This window comes from Falco punctatus, assembly GCF_963210335.1.
Source record: "Falco punctatus genome assembly, chromosome: 7".
Lineage (NCBI taxonomy): Eukaryota > Metazoa > Chordata > Aves > Falconiformes > Falconidae > Falco > Falco punctatus.
The window spans coordinates 35,249,940-35,262,040 of NC_137587.1; the positions used below are offsets into that span (position 1 = coordinate 35,249,940).

General features: G+C 42.1%; 1 protein-coding gene across 1 annotated transcript in view; it reads left to right on the forward strand.

The window, feature by feature from the left end:
* The first annotated feature begins 255 nt into the window (after positions 1–255).
* EVL (Enah/Vasp-like) overlaps positions 256–12,101 on the forward strand; it is an 84,076-nt gene continuing 72,230 nt past the window's right edge. The window contains exons 1-2 of the mRNA XM_080394586.1: positions 256–436; positions 7,367–7,535. Of these exons, the coding sequence (XP_080250712.1) occupies positions 426–436; positions 7,367–7,535 (180 nt within the window). The 5' untranslated portion in view covers positions 256–425. The remainder of the gene's footprint in view (positions 437–7,366; positions 7,536–12,101) is intronic.

The following is a 12,101-nucleotide window of genomic DNA, read 5'->3' on the forward strand; positions in this document are numbered from 1 at the left end:
TTTTTTCTGCGTCTGAGGTTTGTTTGCTTTTGCTTTTTCTTGAGCAGTGAACCCGTGCCTTGAGAAAATAAGTGAAATATTTTTAATAGCCATGCTACTGGTGCGGCAGAGGCGGTGCATCTAATCTTAATCTATAGTGTTTGGACTTTTGTTCAGTAAATCCGCTGTAAGAAAGAACACTTTTCCTCTTTAAAGCCCCTTCCCCGCCCCTGCCGTACAAGTAAGTGTTACTTCCTGCCCTTATGCTCTCTCAATAGTGCTTCCCTTTCCTGTTTTGCTTATAAGCCTTCATAGAGGCTCCTGGCTTGTCTCTGCCAAATTTGTCCTCTGCGCAGTAATCAGGTGAAGTAGCCTATTTGGATTTAAGTGCACGTGCTGGATTTGAGCATATAGTCCTGTGGGATTACCGGACTAGGTCTTCCTCGATGGCAAGCAGGTAAGTATCTGGGAACCGTGGGGGTGGCAGGGAATTTGTTGACCAGGGTTAACATGACTGGGTGGGAAGTAAAGCATGTACTGTCATAAACGCAGAAGGTCTGTGTTTTGGTTGTAGCCTCACAGGATAATTTATGATTGTGTAAAATGGTAATTAAGCTTTCATGGTAATGCTCCATTAATATGCATCTGCTGGCCGTGAGGGAGAGGCTGACTTGACGGAGCGAGCCTTCTTCATTCCTGGTCTAGCTCCATCAGCTCCAGGGGAATTGTCACAGGTTTATTTGCATTTCTTCTGGGATTGAAGGGAAACCAAGGCAAAGCAATGAGAGCTTTAATGAAAGACCTTTATGTTGATTTTCTGTATTCACTTACGAATCTGCATCTCCTGATTATTAGTTAAGATTATGATCTTTCAATGCCTTTGTTTAAGGTATTGTCCTTCTGAAATATGGATATGGTTGTCCCATGAGTGAGAGCCCTCTGTCATGTATTTTCACTTGACAGTTCGGGTTTGGGGTTTGCATAATGTCTATTTTACAAGATTAGTTACTTCTTCTTTTTATTTCTGTAATTTAAGCGTGAAGGGAAATCGTTTATATTAACAGCGACCTGATCTAGTCAAGTTGCTTTTTTACTGTTTTTGACTAATTGGGTTCATAGTGTTTTCCCAGGCCATTTACTTGACTAATTTTTAGGAACTTCTAAACATTTATCTGATATTTACTTTTAGGAACTCGCAAAGTATATCTTCAAGATGATATGCAAAATCTGAAGGTGAACCACACTTCATTGCAGAAAGAAATGCCGTGTGGATCAAAGCGTTAACGAAGCAGTGGAGTGTCTCCACTGGGAGACATCAGTGACCCTACCTTGTTGGAGTAGGTGGAAGTTGAAGGGAGAGTTTCCCGGAGCACAGCTTGGCTCTGGGAGTCTGGCTGTCTGGCAGCAATGGTACTTCTCTAAATCACTATGCTTCCTCTATGAAGTGCCTTCTGCAAAGCAGTTCTCTTAAAGCATTTATTTAAGATACTGAGGTGAGATACTGCTGACTGGAGCTCCCCTTAGAATCATTTAAATTCTTATGCTTCAGTTTGCAAAACCTACCAGAAAAGTCATGGGTTAAAATTAACTCCACCGTATAGTTTCAAAATCTCAGCCACATAAACTGTGCAAATGTACTGGCTTACAAGGGCATCAATCTGTAGCCACTCCACTGGCCCTAAATCTCCACTGATGGGCAGACGTGCTGGTCAAGTGCCACGGTGGACACCAAGAAGTCAGGGCTTTCTGCAGACTTTCACTGGCAGTGCTGAAGACTGAGCTGTTCTGGACTGACAGTCAGACCCAGGTGGAATGTCTCTTTCGCTGCATACTTTTTTTGTGTACTTCATTTCTTTTTTGTATTTCTGCTCACTTCTTCCGTGCTCGAGAGCACTGAGGGGTGACAGAAGGTTATGTGAGTTTCTCTGGTCATGCCAGGATTGCATGCATGTTCCCAAATTTAGCAGCTCATCTCCCAAAGTCCTGGCTTAGTGTGAGACTCGAGTCCCTTATAAATTGTCTCTTTTTTGGTTTACAGCTGAAGTGTCTGCAAAAGATATTGTGCATGGCAATTCCTGCTGGGTATGCCAATGTAATAGAGAATTCAAAATGAATGTCTCATTGCTAGCAGAAAGAATAGTACTAGAGTACTCTTCCTTGTGGAGATAAACTGATGTTCACCTTACTCTTGTTAACACTGTAGGTACCAGTATTTCCATTTCCCACTCTGTAAAATCTTGCAGGTGTGTCATGACTTTATTTATCAGCATCAGTCTTTTTGAGAGTTGCTTAGGAAGGAAGCTTTCTTTGTATTTGTACTATTTTCCTGTAACTAATCTTAAACTGTTTAGGTGCTGGAGCGTAACAGTGGAGAAAAGCAATGGCCAGGCACCTGCAGCAGATGCTCAGTGTGGAAGGCTCATCTCCCACTGGCAATGCAGCCAAAGCCCAGCACAAAGGGCCCAGACCAAAGGTTTTCAATGTGTTCATGCAAGCTGAGCAGGACACCAAAAACAGCAGCTCCCCTGGGAACTGGGCTTCACTTCAGGCTGACTGGGGCAAGGGCAGAGCTGTTGGAGGGGTCTCTCTGCACAGGCAGGCAACCAGGAACGAGTGCAAACTGAGGACTGCTTCAGTGCTTTGGGACAGAGGCTGGGTGACACCATCTGTCCTGTGAGTTTGGTTGCAGAGGGAACTTTGATAAAGGAGGTCGCAGAGAGAGTCACAAGCATGACCAATGTGTTGGAGCAAGGAGGCTCCCAACGAGAAATGGAGTCATGAGCAAAGCTGGTGGTGACTCTCTGGTGGGAAGGCTGGAGAGCCACTGCACTACAGTGAGTTCTGTCTGTAATGACTCAGGTCTCTGTTACGGTCTATATGAGTCCTGATGACCTGAGTGACTTGTGTTCAGAGGGTCTTCTCAGTTTTTTGTTCTGTTAATCCAGTTCTCAGAGACAAATGTCCACCTGTTTCTGTAAAGATTACTACTGAAACACTTTCCCTGCATCCCAGTCATTATTATATTTGTTGTAGTGGAACCAATTAAAATATTTAGCAAATCAGACAATTAGAGTGTGCAGTACACTTTAAATGCTGCAGGAACATGGCTTGTAGCTCACTAATTTTGTGGTTTACACAGATACATACTGCACAGACCACACATCTCCATATAGAGGATTTTGTATTTGTTAGCTGTTTAAGCTGACATTGAGAAAATTCTGTCAGCTTCTTAAACCAGCATCAGCATCTGTTCCTTGCACATCAAGTTTAACCACACAACTGTGACTTTCTGAAGGCAGACTCAGGGGACAAACAGAGTGAGATGTGAGTTATCTCACGTGTTCTCTGTGCTGAGGGTTTGCTCCCAGGTAGGACAAGCCTGGGGCAAAGTAATATGAACAATTTCTGACACCAGTAAGGATGATTGGATCAGTCTGAAATAATTTTTAATTATTGATCATTTAAAGGCTGGGGGTGGGGAAATGGATGGGAGGTGGAAATACAAAATAAGGTAAATATTTGTAAAAGTAGCTGTTTGCATTTCCCAATACCAGCAAACAGCTTGTTTGAAGGTGAGAGAATCACAAGTAGCTTGAAACAGGGTAGATCCATTATAGGTTTGAGCACGATACCTTGATTTCTATCAGGGGAGTTTTCACAGTTCATGCTAAGTGAACGTTTGCCCCAAGGAAACAGCTGTGTCTGTAAAAGTGAAATTCTCCTGGTGCAGCTGGCATGCTGGAGTAGAGTCTACAGAATTAGGTGTTTAACCCTGAAGTTGGTTAGTTGCGGTCATTTGTTACACCTTCTGTGAACGTGATTTGGTGACCCACCAAAAGCTGTATTAAATTGTTGTGGCTCTAGGAGAAAGTATTTTAAACCTGATTCTGACAGTTTGCATGTTAATGTAACATAAAAAAAATCAATAGGGGAATTAGTAATATTTGGCATAGTGTGTGAAACTTGATGGATCTTCTTCAACACGTGCCCATTTTTCAGTAACTTGTGTATACTTAGGAAAATAAGGCAACTTCTAGAAGTCTACAGTCATGATTTTGTGTATATATGCTAACATCTGCCAAACTTCTCATGGAGAAGGAATGTGACTATGCACAATAGTGTGACTAAAACTCATATTTATTACCTGTTACATGTAGTTGACATAAGTATCAATGGTATACTGTCCCAAAAATAACAGAAACCTTTGCTGGAGCTTTGTGAAACCACTGGTTTTTGATTTATGTTTGAAAAAATGGACTCCATAGAGGGTAATAGCGAGATTCTTACTGACCTTTGTAAGAGGAGCATTTTCTGGGCTGTTTTCAGGGAAGCCCCTTTAAAATGGCAATGGGACGGTTGTGCTTTTTCATGGGTAGGATGAATAAAGAGTCTTCAGGCGTAAAGACTTACACCTCCATTTAGGGTGAGACAGCAAGCTAGCAATGGATCCCTGGGGGCATTTTAGGTTTTGAAAGATTGATGAAGTGCTTTGCAGGAAAGGATTCCCCTTGTGCTGTACTTGGTTTATGTTCTTTCTGTTATTTCACTGGAGGCCAGATAACAGGCTTAATCCTGTTTCCATTTAAATGAATGATGAAAACCTTCCATTGACTGCAGGGAGAGCAGGGATTGAGCTTGATGTGTTGCTTTATGTTACAATAACAATTGGTTGCCATGCATTAAATATTGCTCCTGGGGTCTATATCCGTATTTCAGTCATGTTGTAGAGGGATCCTTCACTGCAGTTTTTAGTGGCAGCAAAATCTGACGGCAAAGTTACCTGTCTACTGGAATCTGGCATTATGAATAATGCTACGGTAAGGCCCTCATGTCTGTATGGTTGAGTGCATTCCCTTTGTTGTATGTAAGCATAATTTAATTAATTTTGACTAATCAAGGAGCCCGTGGTAATTGTGGATTCCAAAATTCGTCTGGAATGAAGGCAACATTGGGTCCCAGGCTTGCTCTGGTGAAACCAATGACGTGCTCTTGCTTAATTTAGTACAGTGAAGATTGTAGCAACCAGCAAGTCTTGAGGAGAAAGACCCAGTGGCACCGGGGATAAGTGTGACTCTCTTGGGGACCATGTTTTCTGGGAGCCAGCAAGCTTGCTGGGCAGGGGGTTGCTGTGGCTCCAGGCAGCTAATGCTTCCCCAGCTCTGGAGGTGGAGGTGGCACGAGACACCTGATAGCACAGGCAGGCGGGCACCATCCAGCCACAAGACCACACTGAAGGTTATTTTTAACCATTCCACTTCCACATGGCAAAAGCTAATCCAGTGTACTTGCCTTTTGGCTGGTGCATTTCTGTGAATCTGAGGCAGACTGAGCATCTCCAGACAGGTCTGGAGGATGCAAGCAGTGCCGCTGCTGCTGCCAGTCTGCAGCTCTTGCACCAGTTGGAGGATTAGGCAGGCTGGAGAGAGCTCAAATCCCTCAGCTGCTAGTGTCAGATATGGAGAAGCTGCCACAAAACATTAGCTTACCTTAAAAAAAGGAAGGTAGAGGTGTTTGCTGGGTAGGTACATCAGAAAAGGCACAGCTGTTTTCCAAGTATCTCACATAACAAAGCAACAGCAACTGATGGATGAGCTCAATTTTATAAATTCTGAAGAATATAAGTAAAATAATATTTAGTCTTTCTGATCTGAATATATTGCCCCGGTAACAGACTCTAGCTGTTTCCGTGCTATCTAATAAAAATACAATGTATTCTGAATTTTCTTGCCTTGTTCTTTATGGACATGTCTGCCAGCGTCATTGCTCCCTCTGTAAATGCTGTGAGGAGTTTTCTCTTACCTAAAGCCTGGAGGAGGTCTGTGGCTACCTGGAGGCTATGTGAAGTGACTGATAAAACAAGCCAGTCAGCAGGCTTCAGTGTACGATGGGGGATGCGTGTGCCTTGGAAATCTTTTTGAGACTCACAAATCAGAAAAGATTGAAAATTGCTGCTGTGATCTACCCAGATCCTCTTAATACCTACAGTAACACGCTCCCTTTCGTTAAAGTGGTGACAGTGGCGGGGTCGGGTGGGTGTGGGTTTGCAGCAGTTGGTATCATTTACAAGCAGTGTAATTCGGCACAGTGGCAGTGCAGCGATACGGTTTAGCACCACCCAGGAGCTTCCCGTTTATTTGTGTGTGTGCCAGTGAGGCATTACAGAGGCAAGACCGACACAAAGAAGTGTATGCAAGAGCGGGGAAAAAAAAGGATTTGTGTGCAAAGCAGATTACCACTCGATATTGTGCTGCTGAAAACTGTTTAATACAGCTTGGGCTAAGGAAGGGAGGCATATATAATTACATATAGATCTAATGTTAATAGCATGGTCATGAACTTTAGATTTTTGCAGGACATAAATACTAACAGTTTTATTTAGGCCTAAGATGCACTATTTGCTTATTGAAAATCCTGTTACATTTGACAATCTCAAATCTCCAAAATTTGGAGGATTCATTTTTTTCTTCGTATAAGGAACTCTTATTTTCTCTGGTGTAAGAAAAGTGGCTGGGAAGTCAGGAGAGCAGGAACTGATATCCTGATCTGTTTTGACATGTCATCTCAACTGTATTTGCCAGTGGCATTTCTTGCACATGAGAGGTGTGTTTTAGCAGGAACGTAGTACACGTATATTACTCATGAATATGCAAGTGAGAAGTAAAGAGCTGATGGTTTCCTGTAAATCTACAGGAAAAAAAATAGTTATTAATGCTGTATGAAATAATGCCTATGTACTTTAACACTGGAATGCAGACATTCATGGATTCCCTTTTCCCACTTTCCTTGCTACTAGGGTGAAGGGAAAAAGAGTTCCTGTGTGTTTTGCACCATGTATTCTGGGACTTGTAAGTGCGTCAGCAGGTCTGGGTATTAGGCGTCAGCTGGATTAACGTAATTGATGTCTTCAGTTTACCTAACGTGGCTTTTGGTTCAAGGTCTGCTTGCTTCCAGTTCTAAATGTGTAACTCAGCTGTGAATGTCACGTTATTTTGTCAGTAAGCTGTAAAATATTGTTAAGTGTTCATGCAAATGTGAAAGGCTTCACTTGCCAATAGGTACATAAAATAAATGGAGCATTCATACTGTTGGATGGTTTTCATAATGTTTATGTGATACAGGTTATTCCTCAGGGCCTAATATTTTTATATAAAATAGATTATCAGTTCCAAACAACAGCATACTGGGGTTTTTTTACATCTATGAACACAAACATGCCAGCTTTAATTTAACAGAGAGATTGCGTTCAAAGGATTAGCAGATGTCTTAGAAAACATATGTTGTAAGTAGTTCTGATAATTTCTTGTTGTTTTTTTTCCTTTGGATTTCTCCAGTAGTACACAGCAAATTCACTGCTTTTTTTCCTGATTTTTTTGTTTTTGCTCTCCAGTGAACAGAGTATTTGCCAAGCCCGAGCTTCAGTTATGGTCTATGACGATACCAGTAAGAAATGGGTGCCAATAAAACCTGGACAGCAGGGATTCAGCAGAATCAACATATACCACAACACGGCCACTAACACCTTCAGGGTAGTTGGAGTTAAACTGCAAGATCAACAAGTGAGTAACTGTACCGAGTTTCCTGTAAATTAACCTTTGATCTCATTTGATACAATCAGTTCTATATTTAATGCAGTCTAGCAACATTTCCTGCTCCCTGCAAGGTGCCTGTGAGTCTTTTTACTGCAGTCATTCAGATTTTATACAATTTTTTGCACACAGAATGTATCATAATTTATTACTTCTTATTTGCAAACAGAACTTTTGGTAGATGCCAGAGAGGTTTTGACGTTATTTTTCCCCCCTTCATTTTTCGCTTGTGAAATGAGTCGTATTCTGCAGGTTTTGCTCTCAGCTCTCCCTAACTTATCTTTTGCAGGTTTTCAGTACTGCAAAAAAAAAAAAAAAATAGAAATCAATCGTTCTGCACTGCTATCTCACAAAGTGTGATTGTTACATTACTGTAGTAAGTAATTAGTTCCTCGTAATGCGTTTTAAAATCCTAGGTGCACACTGTGATCTGATTTACAGGAGCCTAAGTCCGTGGGACCTCCCTGGGGTATTAAAGGAGTTATATGGGATTTAGATTATCAGAACTGGTATCAGACTCCCCTCAGCCCCCAAAGGGTGGTGCTCAGTGCGGGGCTGCCACGGTGTGGCTGCAAGCAGCCTGGCTTACCAGTGTGCTGGGCAGTGCATGCCATCAGAAGCTCGATAACCAAATGTCATGTTTAGACCCTAAATTACAAAAATGTACCTGGGTGGAGTAGCACTGCTATACCATAGTGGCATTTGCATTTTAGAGCAGAAGTTTCTGTCAAGGATTCCCTCTGTGTGTTGGCATGAGGCCAGTGTGGCACTGGCTGCCCGCATCTCGTACTCACCTCAGGCACTCAACCTGGCAGAAGGATCAGAAAAAAGTGGGTGATTGATTTTCTGTTGGTTCAGAGAGCGGCACCTCCTGGGAAGGTGTGATGAGCACCACTGCCAGTGTGAGATGGGCAGGGGCAGGGCAAGGCAAGGCAGAGAGCAGGAGCTGGGGCACTGCCACCTCTCAGCTGCCACAAATGTTGGAATTGACCGATCTGCTCGTGGAAATGCAGATGATGCCCCTCAGCTGTCAGCTGTAATGATGTTTGGGCCAACTGGAAAAGTTAGTCAGGTTGCTTACTGGACTGGATAATGACTTTGCTGCGCTGTCCCTGTACACAGTCATCATTTTGCAAAAAGGAAAAGCAGAATAGAAATAGATTGGAGGGTTAAGCACATTGGTTTTCAGCTCCCTGCAGTGAAATTTTGATACATCTGCCATATCTTTTGCCACTGTTTTTATCCTTCTCAGTAGAGCAAAGGCAATATATTAATGTAGTTCCATTTTGAAAGTAGAAAATATTTTCAAAAATAAATTAAGTACAGTGGCTTCTTAGCCAGTTGTGAAAGCCAGTGCTGCTTTGTAACAGGCCATGCTAGCTGTTTATTTTACACAGCTAGCAGGTGAATGTAAATGATTTTCATGTGACTATGATCTAAGATGGGTCTGAATAGCTGTATGTAAAAAAATAGCTCATGTGTGAAAAAAGCACAAGTCATAAAGTCTACATATATATCTAAGGAAGACTGTCTACCAGAGGTCTGTCTTAATCAGAGTATACAATTTAAAGAGGAGGATATGTTAAAAAGTCAAATCTTGATCTGTACTTTAAACATGTTTTGCATTAACTGTAACATTCTATTTGCTTGAAAATGTTCCTGCTTATGGAAAGGCTGCATGCCATCTGAAAATCATCTCAATTCAGAAGGAAACTGATAGAAAAATCTATTTTTCTAGAGTTTAAAGACTAAAGTTCCTCCCTCAAATAAACAAAAAAAAGTACAGGTTGCCTTAGTTAAAACTGTCTAAAAGAAAGTATTCACCTTCAATATGGTGACAAAAATCCAGTATTATAAATAAATTAAAGACAGCATAGCACAGTAGTATTAAAAGGAATGTTCTGAAAGTCCCAAGATTCAGAACTTAATACATTTTATATGAGTCTCACATGGAATCGTAAGCTTGCTAGGTCTTGACAAGAACAAAAATACATTTCAGTTAAAATCATTCTCTATACAAGCCATTTCATGCTTGCTCTCAGGTTTTGCTAAATCACACTGAAAGTAAGGTTTTAGTAAAACCTGTTGCTTTGCCAGGAAAGCCATATTTTTCTGAAAAGGGCTGATCTTCAGTGAATAGGTGATTTGGCGTATAATGAAGCTACACAGATTTCCAAGAGTTGAGAAACTAGTTTAAAATATGTAACACAACAATACCATGGAGGAACAATTTTAAGTTTTATTGCATGCTGCTTGGCAAGGCACAGACTAGAGTAACTTTCGTGACTTCACCCCTGCCTACCTTTAATGTCTCCCTTTTAATTTTTCTTGTTCTCTATTACAGCTCTAATAATCTCTCCCTTTAATTTTCATCCTCTGTTTTTTTTCTCTCACGTATCTTCTTCTGTAGACTCCTTTTGTTGTCTTTGTCTAGCTGCCTTTCTGTTTTCTAGCCCCTTTTTTGGTACATGTATTACCATCTTCTCATTCTGTCTAACTTATCTGTGCTTATCTTCTTCTCTAGCTGACGGTGTCTAAAAGGTTCACCACAGAAAAATATGTTTTTTAAAGTGGCAGAACTTGAGCATCATTCTCACCACCGGGAAGTGGTCACCCGACCTCCTGTTCTCCTTATGTGTCTGTGTGACATGCTCATCACATGCTTGCGTGCAGCAGCAGCAAGCTAAGTTACACATCAGTGGTACATGAATTCCCCTTTCTGCTCTGCACAGACATGTACATTTGCATAGGCTCCTGCTGGCACGAGCAGTAATCTTTAGAAAACCAGAAGCAGACTTTTGAAGTGCTGAAGTAGCCACAGAGACCAGAACTGGTTTTAAGCTAAGGCCAGATCAGTATTACAATTGCTGGACAAGATGAGCTTTGATGTTTCTTTGCAGCCTTCACTTTCTTGAAGCCCAGCAGCTGCAAGCAAGTGGTTTACCCCCATGTTGCAATTTGCCAGCAGTCGTAACCTAACCTGTTGTAAAGGTGAAATGCGTTAGCTTCAGTCACCATCAGGAAGCTCACAAAGTTAAAAACATGCAAGTGGTCCATCTTTATGGCTTAGCTGAAAAGCAGTAGCTCCCCATTTCAGAGTCCTGATCAACTGAGGGTTTAAAATTATGATTTTATATCAGGTGATTTCAGCTCAGCAGTCTCGTCACTGGAAGGCATGTGCTGAACAAATAGGCGGGGATGAAGGTGCGAGTCAAAAGTGAATCATATCTCCTGAGGGCTTGGTGAGTTGACGTGGCTAGGAAGTGAGTGTGAGAACAGGGCCTTGGGGAAGGTGGGACATCTTACGTTTGAGCCAAAGCCAAAGCTGAAATGGCAACAGCACTCTTGGGATATAAAATAAACCACATGTTTTTTTGAAAAACAAAGAACGAATTAATCACCACAGTAACTCACTAGAAGTTGGTCAGGTTTGGGCCTGCTTACAGAAATAAAGAATCTGGCCTGTAGTGTAGCAGCCTTCAGCTGCTACGCCGTATCCTCCCTGTGTGTTAGCACTCATGCAACTGCTCCCCATGAGAGGACTCTGAGCTCTGATGGTGTGGCAGAACCCAAGCTGATGAGAAACTTCTGAACCATTTCATATTCTGTAGGAACAAACGTCTTGCCCTGGTTCCATAAACAAGAGCGACGGTGGTAAGGCTTGTGTGGGAGCTCTTCCCATGGCCTTGGCTGTGGTTACACCTCAGGTGTGGTCCTGAGGCCCACCCGGTCCCTTCTAGCCCCATGCCAGTGAGTCCTGTCAGCCGTCAACACCATCGCTGTAGCCTACGGACTGTGGAGGGAAGGGCTTCTCAGTCTTGGGCTTTTCAGTAGGTCCCAAAATTCCCTGCCTGCCCCAGCGAGCCTGCACTTAAAACTGAGGTAACAGGGTGAAGGACAGTACCAGGCAGAAGTGAGGCAAGTCTTTTTTTAACATTATAGTGACGGGACCATGGGAAGCTGTTAACATGTTAATGCTGTGTACAACTGCTCTGCGAAACTCCTTGCCATATGAGTCACTGAAATCCAGAATTTGACAGGGTTCAAAACACAGACATTTATATCAGTAACAGGACTACTTTGGTTTGGGATAGAAAATACTAAAAGGGGTTGGAAAAGAAAAAAATAGGCACACAAAATGTTACGTTTCAGCTTTTAAGACAAACTCTGAGGGAAGAGATATAGGAAGAACTGTTTGTTATAGACAAACACATTAATTTTTTCTGCAAGATTTCCACTCAGTTTCTCTAATCACCTATTATAAACTACGACTGAAGACTGAAAGATGAACTGTTGGTCTGCTCAGCATGGCAGATGCTATCTTACTGACATACGGAGCTTTAGAGTAAGGATCCCTTAGAAACACCTGTAAAAACCCCCTATGCTCCAAACATGGAGACCTTCTTTATTTTAATTACTGCTCTCAAGCACTTAGTTATCATCATGTGCCTTGCAGAGCCACCACACCATCTGTACAAGATGCCTTTATGCACTCTTTCTTAACAACAGCAGGAGAACCCCTCCTCCTTTTTCTGT